The 16,225-nt window shown below is 45.0% G+C and overlaps 1 protein-coding gene across 1 annotated transcript; it reads left to right on the top strand.

The window, feature by feature from the left end:
• The first annotated feature begins 1,184 nt into the window (after nucleotides 1-1,184).
• LOC115579276 (cyclin-dependent kinase 5 activator 1) lies at nucleotides 1,185-9,218 on the top strand. The gene is made up of 2 exons (XM_030412802.1): nucleotides 1,185-1,678; nucleotides 2,217-9,218. Exon 2 carries the CDS (start codon nucleotides 2,360-2,362, stop codon nucleotides 3,344-3,346), a length of 987 nt encoding a protein of 328 aa, XP_030268662.1. The 5' UTR covers nucleotides 1,185-1,678; nucleotides 2,217-2,359; the 3' UTR covers nucleotides 3,347-9,218.
• Nucleotides 9,219-16,225: the final 7,007 nt, after the last annotated feature.

Below are 16,225 nucleotides of genomic sequence, written 5' to 3'. Positions count from 1 at the left end.
AAATGACAAACATGATCCTGTTTGAAAACGTTTTGTCATTGAACAGAACAGCTCGGTGCAAAAGAAAAGACAAGCTGTCCAATATCGTTAATACTGTAGAGAAGGCGATTGGATGGTCACAAATACAACTTTGCAATATATTTGTCAGCGTTGCACACACAGAGAGGCAGAACAGATAAGTGCAGATATCTCACAGCCGCTGCTCCCATCTGGATGTCGATTCAGGGTCAAAGGTCAGCGGGAACATAGAGGAAGTCATAGAGCCCCTGAACGCATCAGGTAACACTTACTGATCCAAATGATGTTATTGAAAAACTCAATGAAATTAGTTAATATAACTATGAGCCTCAAGTTTTGTTTGCTATATATCTACTTATTAAGTTTATTTGAGATTTAGTCTTAATTACTTAATTTTGTGAACTGAAATTAACTTGTTCTCAACCAAGTTAGTCTACAGAAGCCCTGAGGGACAAGTGAAGAAAAAGCTTTTTCCTGGTGATTCATTTTCTAAGTCTGATCTAAATTGTTTTGTCTCTTCTGAGCATGACTTGAAAACTGGTGGAGAAAAAAAAAATGTGAGGATAATCATTATAAGTTATTTCATGATTTTTCCACGTGAAATAAAAACACTTTGTCGGGAGGTTTTTTTTTTAATGTTTTAAACAGAGCGGGAACATTTTTTCACGAAAAAGACAGTGTTTTTTTTAAATAATAATAATAATACTATTAATAATAATGATAATAACAACACAGCAGTAAATCTAAGAGTTAACAGTTGTTTTATCCAACTGAGTTTAGGAAACTGACTAGGAAACTTGATTTTACATAGCCTACAATATTTTTTTTTTCTTTGACTAATTTGATATCAATGTGGTTTTTATTGTCTTATTTTCTGCAGTGCAATATTTGTGATTATGTTTGTTATAAATGTGCAATAAATAGTTTATTGCAGGCGAGTCATAACAAATAATGCGACTTCGCTGCTCCTATGTCAGTGAAGATGATGATGATGATGAAGATGTATGTAGTTTACTGTCGCCTCATGTTTGTTTATGTGTGTGTGTGTGTGTGTGTGTGTGTGTGTGTGTGTTAGGCGGAGTCTCAGGGAGGCGGTGTGTGTGTGTGTGTGTGTGTGTGTGTGTGTGTGTGTGTGTGTGTGTGTGTGACGCTCGCTGGCTGCTCCTCCTCTCCCGTGCGGAGCTGCTCAGAGGTCGGTCTGACTGCCGGCTCACTCACCGGTCAGTAGGAGACTGGAGCTCAGTGTGAAGACTCTCAGCTGCACCGCAGACCAGGAACCAGAACCTGGATCTCCCTCTCGCTCGGACCCGGGACATGGAGTACATCGAGAGGACTCAGGCAGTGTGAAAGTTTGCGCTGTGGATATGGACACACGCGTGAAAAGACAGTTAACCGGAGTGAAGTCGCGCGTCAGTCTCGCCTCCAGGCTCTGAGGCGCAGCGGAGGATGACACCTGCACTCCGCCTGGCGAGGACCGACACTTGGCACCTGTGAAGACCGGGTCAGAGCTTCTGCAAGAGTGACTCTGTGCCTCCGGTTCTGCAGACACATCTCCACCTCATCCTGCAGAAACAGCGCGTTTGCTGCGCGCCTTCGTATCTTCGCATCATCGCGGACTGCGGCAGGGATCATCTCGCACCCGGACACCTCGCGCACACAGGTGAGTGGCTCAGGGAGGAATATGTCAGAATAAATGTGGAGATTAATGTGTTTATTTTTTCTCTGATGCCACAGCTGTTTTATTTGAATGTTTGAAACATTTTGTTTTTACAAAAATGGGGACAATAAGTGCGTCCTGTGCGCTCTTGGCTGCTAAATTTAGTCATTCCGAGAAAGCTAGAGTCCTTTAATTAGTTTTGGATCCAGGAATCTGAACAGATTTCAGAGAAAAGATGACACAGATTGAATCAGGCTGTTGATTACCCCCTGAAATCCGTTTTATAGCGCGTTTTTCCCCGTGAAAGATCGGGACAACTCTCCACACTGTCTGACTGTCTCCACATATGAGCCTGATCCTCTTTCAGTGGAACAGTTGAGGCTGTGTGCTGTTTTAATGGATGCAAACATGGATGTTTTTGCACACTTTCATCTCCTTCTCCTGCCTAATTTGATAGAGAGTTGATTGGGTTTGTTGGACGGGCAGAAAGATTGAAGAAAGTGATATCTGAGTGTAAATCCTCTCCTCCTGTGTGCTGCAGGTGACGTTCCTCCCGTCCAGCTCACCCTGACATGTCTGCACCGCTCATCTCTTCACCTCTGCTGGATATTAAGACATAAAAGAGAGCTCAGCCTCGTCCCCCTCTCTCCAACAGCAGTCTAATCTCTGGAGCACTGACTCACCATGGGCACCGTGCTATCGCTGTCTCCCGGCTCTCGGAAATCAGGCTACTATGACAACCGGCCGGGCTCGCTCAGCCACTACCCGAGCCTCAGCAGCCGCTCTCTGAACAGCCAGAAGGACCGCGGGCTGAAGAGGGGCCAGTCCATCTTCCTCCCGGCACTCACGTGGAAGCGACTGGTGGCCTCGACGAAGAAGAAGGGCAACTCCAAGAAAGGTGGTCCGGCAGCCCTCGGGGACCCTCTCAACAACAACAACAACATCAATATCTACCAGAAGGACCCCGTGTTGCACCTCAACCGCGAGAATGTGAAGAAGTCGCTCTCTTGTGCCAACCTGTCCAGCTACGAGGGCCCAGCAGGACTGGGTCTAGGGCTCGGTTATGGCCTGGGGTTGGGCCAGGGGCACGGATGTGGCTACAGCAAGTCCCAGCAGCTTTCCTCTGTGAAGAAAATCCCCCAAGGGACGGTGACGTCGTCCCCGAAGCGAGTCATCGTCCAGGCGTCCACCAGCGAGCTCCTTCGCTGCCTCGGGGAGTTCCTGTGCTGTCGCTGCTACCGTCTGAAGCATCTGTCTCCGGCTGACCCGGTGCTCTGGCTGCGGGCCGTTGATCGCTCGCTGCTGCTGCAGGGCTGGCAGGACCAGGCCTTCGTCACACCGGCCAACGTGGTCTTCGTCTACATGCTGTGCAGAGACGTCGTGGACGGCGACCTGGTGGCGTCGGAGCACGAGCTGCAGGCCATCCTGCTCACCTGCCTCTACCTGTCCTACTCCTACATGGGCAACGAGATCTCGTACCCGCTCAAGCCCTTCCTGGTGGAGGCGGGTAAGGAGGCCTTCTGGGACCGCTGCCTCGCCATCATCGACGCCACCAGCGCCAAGATGCTGCGCATCAACGCAGACCCGCACTTTTTCACTCAAGTATTTGCTGAACTGAAGAGTGAAGGCGGCTGTGGGCCTCAGGACTACAGTCGAGTGCTGGACCGGTGAGAGGACGTCTGATCCTTGCTGACCGCATGCCTTTTGTACACTCATGCACACACACATTTGTCTCATACAGATCCCTCTCACCTTTTTCTTCAGTGAAGGCCTATCTTGACGTTACGTAGAGGTATTTATTCATCCCATCTGTGTTTGTTGCCTTTGTCCTGTTCCATCCACAGATAGAAATAAGCATCCGTCCCACCTCAGAGCTCCTCTGATAATTGGCCAACAGAAGTTGCTAGTTGAGTTTATTTTCCTGGAGTATCCACCTGAGTTTACTTGAATTGAGGCACCATTTGGTCCACCTGTGCCCCCGTCTGACCCCCCATGAGTCCGACCCCGTCTGCCCCCCCAGCATCCTCCTGTCTGAATGTGATCAGGACAAGAAGATCATCACTCACACAAGACCATCACGGATTTGCTTTATTCCGAAACACAGACGATATAATCCACCTAGGCCGAGTTATATTTTCCCAGACGATACAAGGAGACATCTTGACATCCGCTGCTGGCTAAGCCCTCATGTGCCAGCTGTGAAAAGTGACTCAGACTGATGGGAACAGCTGAGAGGTCCATGTAAGGTCCCGCTGGTCCTGCTGTGCGCTGTGTAATCACTAAAGCAAAACGAAGAGGCAGTGTTTTGTGGAGCCTTTTGAGGGGTCGTCTGGCCCGAGGGGACAGTTGCTATTTTTTTCCTCCTTACCGACTCAAACATGCCAGTGGACTCCTCTGTTATCTCATCTCGGAGGGTTTCACGGTGCAAGCAGAACACGGATTTAAGATTGACAGGTTTTGTGTGGGCATGGCTGTGTGTGTGTGTGTGTGTGTGTGTGTGTGTGCAGTGGGACGGCAGCCAGGGTCATCAGCTGTTTACTCCATCCTTTGTTCCCGGCGTCTTGTTGACAGGGCACCCACAGCCGTGGTATTAATGAGATTAGCAGATTACTGCAGCCCCTCCCCTCGCTCAACCTCTGCCCCCTTCTTGTCCACTCGGCAGCCCTGCAGAGCCTCGGTGGCTAATCCAGGCCAGGCTGGACCGGGCTGGACTCTAAACACACACTTGTACACAAACACACACACACACGCGCGTTTTAAATACCTAGTCGTGTGTGCTCGATTCTCCTCGGTGCATGAATAAAACGCCACACGTGTGCGGCTCAGAGGCAGCAGCGAGATCCCGTCAGATGACCGCTGTTGTGGTTAAACGGGTTTGTTGCTGTCCCACTTTCTCATCCGCCATCAGGAGGCTTGTTTTCTCTCGACTCCTGCTACTCTCGTGCTAAATTATTCCCTTGAATGAACCGTCGGCGTTCGTGCTTCGGTTGCTTGAATCACTCTGTCCCCTGTGTTTCAATGTGTGTTTGAGCATGTCAGAGATGGTCGCAGATGAGCTCATGGTTCGTCGCTACAATGCTGAAAAACATACTTGAAATTGGTTTTCAGTATCCAGCCTGAAATAAAAGCATATTGTTGATCCCTAGTAAAAAGTAACCAGAAACAGGGGGACAAAAGCACAAATTAACTGCTTATAATGCATCACAGTGGCTTCAAAATGACAATAAATTGATAAAGTTGCTAATTTTTTTATCTAAAAACAGAAAAAGTCAGACCCTGCTTGTTGTACAGGACAATATAGTTTGTCTATGGTTGTTATTCGTTCAAACAAAGACACTTCTGCTTGTTTTATTTTGACATTTTCCCAAAAAAGCAAAGGAAAAAAAAGCCCAAAATTAGAGGATGAATTACTTTTCTGCATTTAACGTCTTCAAACTCCTCAAATGTATCTCGCGAGCCCTCAGGTTGGGAACTACCGGTTCAGGAAGATGTCGACAATGGTATGCAGCAACGCTGTAATCTTATTGTGTTCAGGCATCTGGAGGTTTAGGCGCTCCGCTTTCCTCCCCCATGTGAAAGTCGTCCTTGCACACTCAGCTGTGACACTGCAGCACGCTGTATGCGTACTCGCCCGCAAGGTCGTATGATAAACAAGTATCTTTATTGGATCCGACCTTTACACACATGTGCTGACAGGGACGTACACGGCCGAGTGTCTGAAGGCGACCGAGAGCAGCCACTGAAACCAACCCGGAATTTTTATGTCCAAACCCAAATTAAAAGAAGATGCAGTTAATGTATAAAACAGCCTCTGTGTTGCAGTCGAAGCAGAGTCACATAAACATTTGTTTTAAAAACCCTGGATATGAAGCCCCAACACAGACAGTAGGGCCTTCTCTTATAATCCATTATCATGTTAAATGTGCGATATGTAGGAATTTTATGTTCAAAACATTCCGAGATCCTAGACCAGACTGCTAGCTGCACTGCTAACCAAGCTAAGTAGCTAATGGTAGCTACAGTTAGCAGCCATTATTCTAGCGACATGCTGCCCCCTCTTCGTTTTGAGTATGAATTCGACAAGATGCCAATTCTTACATAGCGCACCTTTAATATTACGTATTTTACTACTATTACTATATCTTACTTGAAAGAACCCGACCTGCACCCAGGCATCATTCATGCATTTTTACTGGGTTTGGGTCCATTGGGAAAACGTGCTCTGCCTAGATGTTAGCCAGCTAGCTAACTTGCCAAGATTGGTTCATGTGAAAGCATCCGCAGGGAATCCCTTTTAGTCATAACCTTCAACTTAACTTAAAATCTTCCCGAGTTCTCAAACAACGGCCACAGTAACACGTTTTGATGCTACAGGGTCACGTAACCGGAGCACGGGGCACTGCTTTGCGTCACGTCTGTTTTTGTTTGTTTTACGGCTCGTGGTCACACCATCGCCGTGTCCCATGGAGGCATCACCACCTAAATCTAATAAAAGCTGGCATGATAGGCTGATTTAATTAAAGCAACTTTTTTTCCAGCCACGGAGGCCAAACCTCAGTCAGCCTCAGTCCGGCCTTGCGCTCGTCCTTGTGTGCAAACAAACACACCGCGGCTCACATCCTCTCCTCGGGTAATCCAGTCCTAATCCTCTCACCCAATCAAATAGAGAGAGCGAGCACACTGGGATGAAAACATGAGGAAATAAGTAAACGGTTCAGAATCCAATGAGATTTGTTGTCACACTTGTCGTGCACTCTTGCCCCCCCCCCAGTTCAGCCTTCAAATCCTGCAGTAACAAACTGGGGGGCCTCAGAGACCCAGAGCTCAACCCTGCTGCCCATTCCAGCTCGCCCGAGCTGATTGGAGTCAGGCCTGCCTCTGAGGGACCTCGCATGAGCTCACACCAGTCAACCAGAGCGGAGTGACGGCAGTGATTCACGCTCTGAGAGTCTCTTTTTTTTCTGGAGCTTTGACTGGCAGCCATTTTGGGCTCGTTGTTGCGGTCAGTGCAGCTCTCTCTCTCGCTCTCTGGCCCTGGTTTTGACAAGGACACCAGTGTCTTGACTCAACCTCCCCTCCCCTCGCATCACCTCCCTCTCTCTTCCCCCCCCCCTCCAACCCCGTTTGCACACACACTCAGCTGTTGTTCCCTGCCCGTTTCATTAGATTTGACACCCCACACCCGCCAGCCATTGTCAGGACGAGGAAGGGCAGAATGGGACTGTTTGTTGGCACCGGGTTGGATGTGTTTGTATGTGAATGTGGGTCAAAGTTAAGGGCAACAGCTGCTTCAGCCACCCATCTCCTGTAGACCTGGACATCAAATTAAATCAGAAGATACAGTACAGCGTGTTAATGCTATGCAGGTATCATCTCTTGACCTGGCAGATAAGGAGCAATCTGCTGTAGGGTTCCTTCAGCAGCACCGTTTAATGAAAAGCAACTGTTGCTCCTATTTGGGTCATGTTTCACGCTTGTTATTGGCAGAGACACGGGGGAACCATGGTCACTTAAGCTTAATTGAGCTTTAACAAAATTTGTCAAATGTGACGCACTTTGGTCGCAACTGTCCCCTCTTTCACAACCAATCAGTCGCCAAGCTGCATCGCGTAGCCGTTCCTCCAATCGTTTCGCAGGAGCGCAGCGGCCTCCAGGCCAATTAACTCGCATCTCGGCTGCAGCGCTAATTCTTCTTCATCCAATCAAACCCGACAGTGTGACTTCCTGAACTCTTTGACCGACTGCAAACGGACACATGATGCCTGTGACATCTCTGTGGATTATCGTTGCAGGAAACTGACTCCTACACAACTGGAGCTTTCTCTGTGGATGGGACCCTCATCTGGGACTTTACAGAATATTTCAGACGGGCCTTAGACTGGCTCTTGTTCGGAGACTTTTGGGTTTGTGTGAACAATGTGATAAAAGATTTAACGGATGAGACTTGTGTTATTCCATATTTTTCTTACTGTCAATGACAAGCATGCATTTCACGGTAATTTGGCTACTTCCCATGCATTAAGCCTAAAAAGAGCAAAAAAAACAAACCATGAATGTATAGTTTTATTCTGTTTAAAAATATCTAATTACTTCCCTTTAAAACCTGGGCACTGTAGCTTTTGACAAACATCACTCAAACAGGAGGAAAAAGCGAATTTGTTCGGGAACTACTTTCAGCTGCGGAAGAATACACGTTAGCTATTCTGATTATTTAAAGCAGCGAAAGGATGAATAAAACAAACAACTTCAGTGTCCACGTTCATGACTCTCTCAAAGACGATAAATGAGGTGTTCCAAGTGCTTGTTATGGTCTTTTGTTGACAACAAGAAAAATATAGCGTATAGCAAGACTTTTCACCACAGCTCTGTGAGTTGTGTGTTATCTCGGTATGCTGCTGCTGCTGCTGTAGGTCGGTGTGATGTCTCAGACGACACGCCTCAGACTGACTATGTAAATATGTGGGAGTGTAACACACAAAAAAAAAAGAGCTGAAAAAAAAATTAACAAAAACAAATTGTCTTGCTGTGTAGTAGCATGCATGCCAGCCAGGTAGTTTAGAAGACGTTTCTTTTTTTTTTTTTATTATTACCTCTGCTTTTGTTTTTTGATTTTTATATATGTGATGTTTTAAACGACCGATTGTTTCTTTGGTAACTTAAAAAACTTGGATCTCGTCGGAGTGTTTTCCTTTTTATAGGAAGCCGTGGTGCGATCGACGGTATTAAAGTCTCTTCTTGACTGCAGGTGTAACTATCATCATAACGGTGGTCTGTTCTTATGTTTAGAAGACAATAGAGACAAAAATAAAAAAAATAAATGAAAAAAACAATCGACACTCATCTTCTCAAGCCTGAGAGAGCAAAGCATGTGAGTTCATATGAGCGATGACAGAATTGTAACCATTTTATTTTAAACTCAGCTGTCGTACCAGACTTCACTCATCTGCTCGCTAATTTAGTTGTGGTCACGATGCATCATCTGCTGCCCCTCAGATTCACACAGACAACGGTATACATTAAGAAATGATCGAGTTAGCCGCTATCAATAGCTTTCTTCGTCAGTGCACCAGCTGGTGACACAAAGGCAGCCGTTGTGCGTGCAGCGTTTGTCGCAGACAGCTCCGGCTCAGCTTCACCGACTGTAGCTTCGCCTCTGATGCTTCGGCTTTTTTTTCTTTTGCATTTTTCCACAGCTTCACGTTCGTCACAACCTCCTGCTCTGTGTTGTGTCAACACTGGACAGATGTTAATACAAATATGAATATATATCTCTTCATCTCCGCCAGTCTCTATAGTTTCGTTCATCGGCCATCGTTGTAATGAAGCGGCACATCACCTCCAGTGACTTTTGTAAAGCCACTGAAATGTGTGTGAAGCTAAAAAGTAAAAAAAAAAAAAAAAAAATGTTGATGGGGAAACTTGAAGAAAAAACAAAAGTGACTGTTTCATTTTTCATGTTTTTTTTGTTGTTGTTGTTGTTCCTTTTTCATGATGATGATGTTTACTATGTTGATTATTTAATAAAGCATCGAGCTGAAATCCAGATCGGCTGTTTCCATCTTTTCGTACACGTGCAGCTTTTCACACACTTAACTAAAACTGCCTTTGTTCTCCTCCACAGGGCTCATGAAATGCCCTCCGCCTGCAATCCAGCTAACTTAAGACTGGCAGTAAATTCATGTGGGACATAAAATAGCTTAATGCACAGGCGCACAATAGCCCCGGCGCTGCAGATGGCCCTTTGGCTTCCTGTCAGAGGGGGGCTGCGCTCCATCTGAGCATGTCGCTGCAGTCAATCACCGCCCTCCGTGCTCCGACCACAGGTGGAAACACTGCGATGCTGCCTCTGCTCGGCAACAGCCTCCTCTCGGCAAGATGTGAAACTTTGGTGCAGCATAGAAACATGAAAGTGAAGGCTTTGTTCTGTTCTGAGATTAAAAATACGAAACAAAAGAGAGGAAAGCAGGTTTCTACGTGCAGGTTTTGCCTTCCGCTGTCACACTCACACACAGCAACAGCTGCAGATTTCAAATTCATTGTGTTCTGGTTTTTTTCCTCTAATGTCACATATTTGGCACAATTTACGACTCACATTTTATCAATTTTCCAGTTAATGTAACTGAGTACATGTAATCAAGATTGTGAATCAGTACAATTTGGACGCATACTTGCAGATCCTCCAGATTTTCCAGGCAGACTCATGTTTTTCATTGCCTTCTTCCGGTTTCCTCCCGGGGTCACATTTCTTCTGTACTGCTCCTGATTTATGACACATTTTCACACCTTTTTGCCCTAAAAGGTATGACAGCCTGTTTTTCTGACACTGTACAGCGTGTAGTCTACTGTACTGTCTCCCCTCGTCCTCCTCAGTGAGTGAATTTGGCAGTTTCATCTTTTGTAGTATGACACACTAGCATCCTCACACTCAGTGGTCGGTGTTTAGTTTGCTTCATTTGGTCCAAACAGGGTGAAACAATTATACGATGTTGCCTTTTAGGTGTGGTCCGATTCTTGTTCACAGTCACTCCTTTCGCAAGATGTTAGAAAAAGTCCTCATGAACATGTTAGTCCGATTGAAATCGTACCAAATCAGATTTCTCAAAGTCGGACTGACGCGCCCAAATGATGCGAATGGAAGTCGATTTACTCTTTCACGCCTTAGTCGGACCTGAACTGGCCTCAGCGAACAACAGCAACAACAACAAGTGCTGAACAAAGTCTATAGATGGAAAAAAAATACCTTATCTAATACACAAGTTTGGAAGATCATTTAGTGTGCAAACTCATCCATATCATACATAATATGGAGGTATAGTTACACGACATCAAGACACTCCTGCTTAGACAAAATGTCCATTGTGCAAATTATATGAATATTAACAAAATTATCTTTAAATCGGGCTTCTAACATGTTTGAGATTTGGGGGAATATGTTTGTTGTCTCGTTGACGGATGAGAAGACTGATATCGCTCTGCTGTGAGAGAAAACTGGAGAATCTGTGTTCACATGACAGCTAATAGGACTAGTCGGATATTGTAGTAAAATACCACAATCAACCTAGAGTAGCATCACTGGGTTTTCATTTTTAACAGATTCAGTCATTTCACACTGAGACTTCCCCTCTGTGGGATTAATACTGGATTATTTTAGCTTCTTTTATCTTTGCTTTTATCGTATAACAGATGTCGGGCGTAGAACTATTCAAAAATGACTTTTCAGTCAAAGCAGCTTACTTGTGGAGGCTCGATGCGTCTGTCTGCTCTCTCTGTCTGATGGTATTGGAAAATGATTATTTAAATGCCATTTATAATCTATTCACAATGACGGAGCGAGAGGGCAGCGGGGTGAAAACCATATGGCGCTGGTCGGAGCCGGGGTCAGAGCGGAGGCTGGGGACACCTCCAAGGGCAGGGAGGTGAGGGAGGTGAGGCCGGAAGGCTTTGATTAGAAAAAAAGAGGACAGATGAAATGAAATGAAGAGGCATTGCTGCAGATGGCTGCCACAGCCTGACTGAGTCCTTTCCAGCTTTCTCATGTCCTCTGAGAACACAAATCACCCAGCTCTCTGCCTCCCAGTGTCACTCCTCTATAGCGTGTTCCCAGTGGCTTTCTAAAAGCCTTGGCTGCCGTTCGCCGCCTTTTATCAGCCCTTTGGGATCTAACATGCTCCAAAAAGCCCCTCTGTTAGAGCTTCCTATAGACGGTACCCAGAGACATTATCAATTCAAGCTGTTTTTTAGAGCTAGTGACACCTTTACAGTTCAAGCTTGCCACATATTGCCAATGGCAGCTTTAAAATTTAAAACATGACATTTGACATTTGTAAGAACAGTCGTCATAAAAACAACCAAAACACAAGGACAGGTGCAAGTATAAGGAAACGCTTAAGCCGCAGTTGTAGCATTTTTGGCTAACTAGCTTGCTACCTGCAGTAGTAAAAGAGCAACTTTTACGCAGAAAAAGACAACTTCTTGGCTAACTCGTTCACTATGTAGCTAGTTTTTCCCTCTTTTGATCTCGTCCTAGATGCTACAGAGATTAAGCTAACGTTAGCAGCTCTCTCGTTTTGTTTGGGGGATTTGGGTTATGGTTTAACTAGAGCAACTCCAGCAAACATTAACTATGATTATGTAAGTCAAACTATTTTTTTAAGTTCACACCCAAAAATCCTTTTATACTGTTCAACGTGAAAACATACAGTTAGCGAAGACGATGACACAGCCCCATTTCACATTTTCCTTATTATTTAACCGACTTAGACTTAGCTGCTTGACAATGCAATATGAAACCAATGCTGTGTACTTATTTTCATCTCTTCCATCATAACTTTGATAACACATGGTTCAACTGGTGAGGAAGCTGCTATGAAATTGGTCAAGGGTATGCTAACATTAGCAGCTCTTTATCTCATTTTAATGGATTTTGGGTACGTTTGTACTCGAGCAGCCAAACTCATTGTTTAGTCTGCATCCAAAAAGCATGTCTTGTTCAACATGAAATCACACATTTAGATCAGATAAACAAGTAGTATGACATTTTGTTGGTTTTCTAAAATGTTGCTGTGTTTTGATCCTTGGGGCCACCGTAGTTACATTAACTAAGGGGAGTGGAGCTTGGCAAACAGTAAATACACAAACTCCATTAATTACCTTGATTACCTGTGTATATATAAATTACATTACTACGTATGTGAGTCTGGCATTGCTTCCTCTGAACGCAGTTGGAAAAACAAAATCCTGTCGCAGAGCTTTCAGAGGAATAATATCATTTGATATCGGGGTCAGTCTCGACTGTGAGATTCTTTACAGATCATGAGTACAGTTTGGGAGCTTGGAGTGCAGTCGCCTGCTGGCACATCCTGACTGAGTGAACAGATGGTTCACTCAGCCATGCACCCATAAGTAGTGGGCGAAGGACATCACCGGAGGGGGACTCCGCAAGACTCTGTGGGGATGTCGAGTTTGGTGAAGAGCAATCAGAGGTCTCATTAAAGCTTCATGAAGTGCTAAAAAGCAAGCAGGCAAACTTATATCCAGCAAACAGGGGTCTTGTTAAACTGTATAAAACTATACTAAACTAAAATGTAAATGTTAAATACTTTTAATTTCTGATTATGCACTATTCAGATTAGATTTTAAATCCAAAACATATGTATGATGCCTTGTGATGGATTTAAGTACCAACATTTGTTGACATTTTTGTTGCTATGGAGGTTTTTGGGAGCAGTAGTTCCCCCAGTAAACACACCGACCCCTTTGGTTGTTGCTACGAGCAGCAGGAGAGCAAGAAGAAGGCCAAAGAGGCCTGACAACAAAGTTTTTAATCTTTAATTAAACACAGTACCAATGTGACGGTGATTCTGTTTATATCAATTATGGATCATTGTACATGCTGGACAGTGGTGTTTCATGCATGTGGTTTAGCTATGTAGAAAAATCCAGTTTGAGCACTCTGGTTGCTCTAATATTTCCTGATTAGTAAGCATTCAGGCTGATGGCATGTTGATTCAGAGCGAGCCAAAGTAAAAACCAATCTCCCCCCTCATGTTACTGTAATCTCCAGCATGTGACCTCCCCTCGGGCTGATGACGGAGGGGATGCTGGAAAACCTGCAGCGCTCACCAAACCAGTGGCCAGTCTGCCCTGAGAGGATTTAGAGGGAAAAACACAGCAGCTCTGGGACACATATTATATTCCCACTGGTAAATCCTCTCCAACTCATTACCAAATCCTCGCTGCAGGGCTGCTAATCTCTAAAGAGAGACCGACCAGGTGCCAGTCTTTTTGTAATGGAATTGCACAGCGCTTTAAGTGATTGCATCAACAATTGCCAGTCCTGATAAATTAGATTAGAAGTAGGAGAATCCCATTTGCACAAGGAGAAACCAAGAAACTTCATCATAATACAAAACAAAATTAGAATTGATTCACATGGGTCCTCGTTCGAACCACTCGATTGATTGCGATGCCGTGTTTAGTCTGCTAGCCGGGGTGCGAGTGTGCTTTTTCAATCCACAGCGAGGAAGGGACGTGATCGGAGCTGTCACAGAGGGAAAAAAAACGAGTGGAAAAATTACGTGGATGAGACGCCTGGCAGCATGGAGCGGCTGTGAATGTAATGAGGAAACGATTGGGAAAACAATTGTTGCTGCCGTCCAACGAAAAGCTATCACAGTCTGTCTGGGGGAAAAAAAGCAAAACGTGATGAATAAATGTTCTGTCTGTGAAGGAGATTCTGCTTCTGCTCGCCTGATCTGATGATTAACTGTTCATCTGTTTAGGAAGTGAACGCGCACACACACACACACACACAAAATGCCTTTAATAATCAGCGATGGAGAGGATGTACACGCATTTGCATTTTTAAAGACTGATCTCACACTTCATTTATAAATCACAGCTTTTACGTCAATGATTAAAGGATTACATGCAAACAAATTCCCCGTATATGCTGTAATCTCTGTTCCTGATTGCATACGACGTACAGGATCTGATTGGTGGAGCTGTAACTGGGAGACGAGCTGTGGTGTCCAGTCGACGGTGCTGCAGAGGAGCGACGGCAAGATTGGCAGGCCTTCATTTTTGGCACAGGAAACACTCGAGCCTCCACAGAAGCAGATGTGAGTGCGAGGACGAGGACGAGACGCTTGTTTGTGGCATTTCAATAAACAGATCTCGTTCATTTGCCCGAGCACGAGTTCCCTCCGCAGCTGGAGTGAGCGCTCAGATTTTCTTCCCCATCAGAGGCTGACTCAATTGTGCCAGAAATATGTGGGCTTTTAACCAAATCAGACTCGGAATTAGATTCACAATTAGCATTATTTTGCCACTAAACACAATTAAATGTCAAAATAGAGCGAGCGAACGATATGAGCGGAGGACGGCTATTTCTGCCTGATGTTTACTTGCACTTTACTCTGACTAATGAGATCTTAGAATAACCAAACACACCAGAAGTGCCGGAGAATGGATGTGTTGCCGCACAGCTGCCAACTTAGGTCACCTAGTTACTAGAACCTGGAGGCAAAGAGCATTGTGGGTAACGCCGGGCACTTTCCGCAGACATAAAAGGCTCAAAATAGAAAAAACACAAAGGCGCACGAGGATCCTGGCTGGAATGAGGATGGAATTTAAGACTTTTTAATGCAGAAAACAGAATTATTTCTCTCAGATTTCGACCCCCTTGTTCCATCACCCCTTTCAGACAGGGGTGATGGATCAAGATGCTGTTGTTGATGTTTTGAAGGAGAGGCATAGGTAACCAAAACATGCAAACCTGTAAGGCGTTCGACAGCTCTGTGTGCAATGAATGTCTTTTTTTTTCAAGACAAAACTGCACATTTGGCACAAGTGGCCTTTTATTGGGTCCAGCACAAAGCACACCTGTGCGCTGATCATGCTGATTAATCAGTAGCTTGATATGTAACATCTGTCAGGTGGATGGCTTATCCTGGCAAAGAAGAAGTGCAGAGGAATCATTCTTCTGTCTGGATCTTAAATCCTTACCTTCAACTTGTGTGTATGAGCCAGCGAGTGTCTTTCATGTGTAAAATCAATTTCACACCAGCAACCTGCAGCTTATCTTATTGACTAAGTATTTCAATAAACTTGTCTCCTTCTGTTTCTAGTTTCCCTCATCACTCATTCACGAAAATGCGATCTATGTTTGGATTTGCTGTTTTGTTCTAGGCGACATTTGACATTTCATCCGGGGTCCTCTCTCCCGACTGTTGGGGAGAACCAGGCATTTAACCTTTTCTGGGGTCGTTCACACGTCGGCGTCACCTGTGGGTCACATTTCAGCGATGAGAGTTACGAGAATAAAGGTGTGAACGGGTGTCGAAAGCGCCCGAGGACGGATGTCTCTGGAGGGATTTGTAAGTAGCTGATAAGTGCTTCCTCAGGCTACAATCTGGATGACATTCACGCGACAAATTGAGTGCATCATTGCGGTCATACTGTTCCAGGGCCACTTCCAGAGAATAGGGAGGGGAGCTGGGTTTTAAATTTCCACCAGCAAAACAGTGGATTAAGCTGCTTCAGGCGTGTTTGATGTCTGTTAACTCATGCTCAGGTTGTATTTAAATAAAGTAATGGTCTTGGGGAAAAAGAAAGAACGTATTGTTTAACATTTGCCGAATCAACACTAAAGCCTAAAAAGTTAAGAAAGTGTTGTAGACAGCGGTTTCGCAAAGTCCACAAAGTTTCTCATAACTCAAATACTCTCAGAATCGAGCTTTTTTTAAAGGGAGTCTGGGACTTCCTCAACTGGCGACAAAGAAGTAGCCTATATTGGCTACTGTTGGATGTTTATGACAAATTTGACAGGCTTGCCTCCAATAAAAAGTTGCCTCCTTTCATAAATGTACTGGAAAAGGTTGAAATTGGTTCAAGGAGTGTGTTCAAAAAGCTGCTAAAGTCATAGAAGCAGACAGGCCCGTACGGTAACGTCGCAACCATTTTACGAGGAAAGAAAACACCTGAATTGTTTGCATATAATGCCGAATTTACAATGAAGGCACGATTGATTTAGAAGGTGTTGTAGCAAAG

This window comes from Sparus aurata, chromosome 3 (genome assembly GCF_900880675.1).
Source record: "Sparus aurata chromosome 3, fSpaAur1.1, whole genome shotgun sequence".
Classification (NCBI taxonomy): domain Eukaryota; kingdom Metazoa; phylum Chordata; class Actinopteri; order Spariformes; family Sparidae; genus Sparus; species Sparus aurata.
The sequence above is the reverse complement of the archived record's forward strand: the minus strand, read 5'-3'. Positions and strand labels throughout refer to the sequence as shown.

Coding starts and splice junctions, on each gene's coding strand:
- LOC115579276 (XM_030412802.1), top strand. CDS start 2,360: ATGGGCACCGTGCTATCGCTGTCTCCCGGCTCTCGGAAATCAGGCTAC.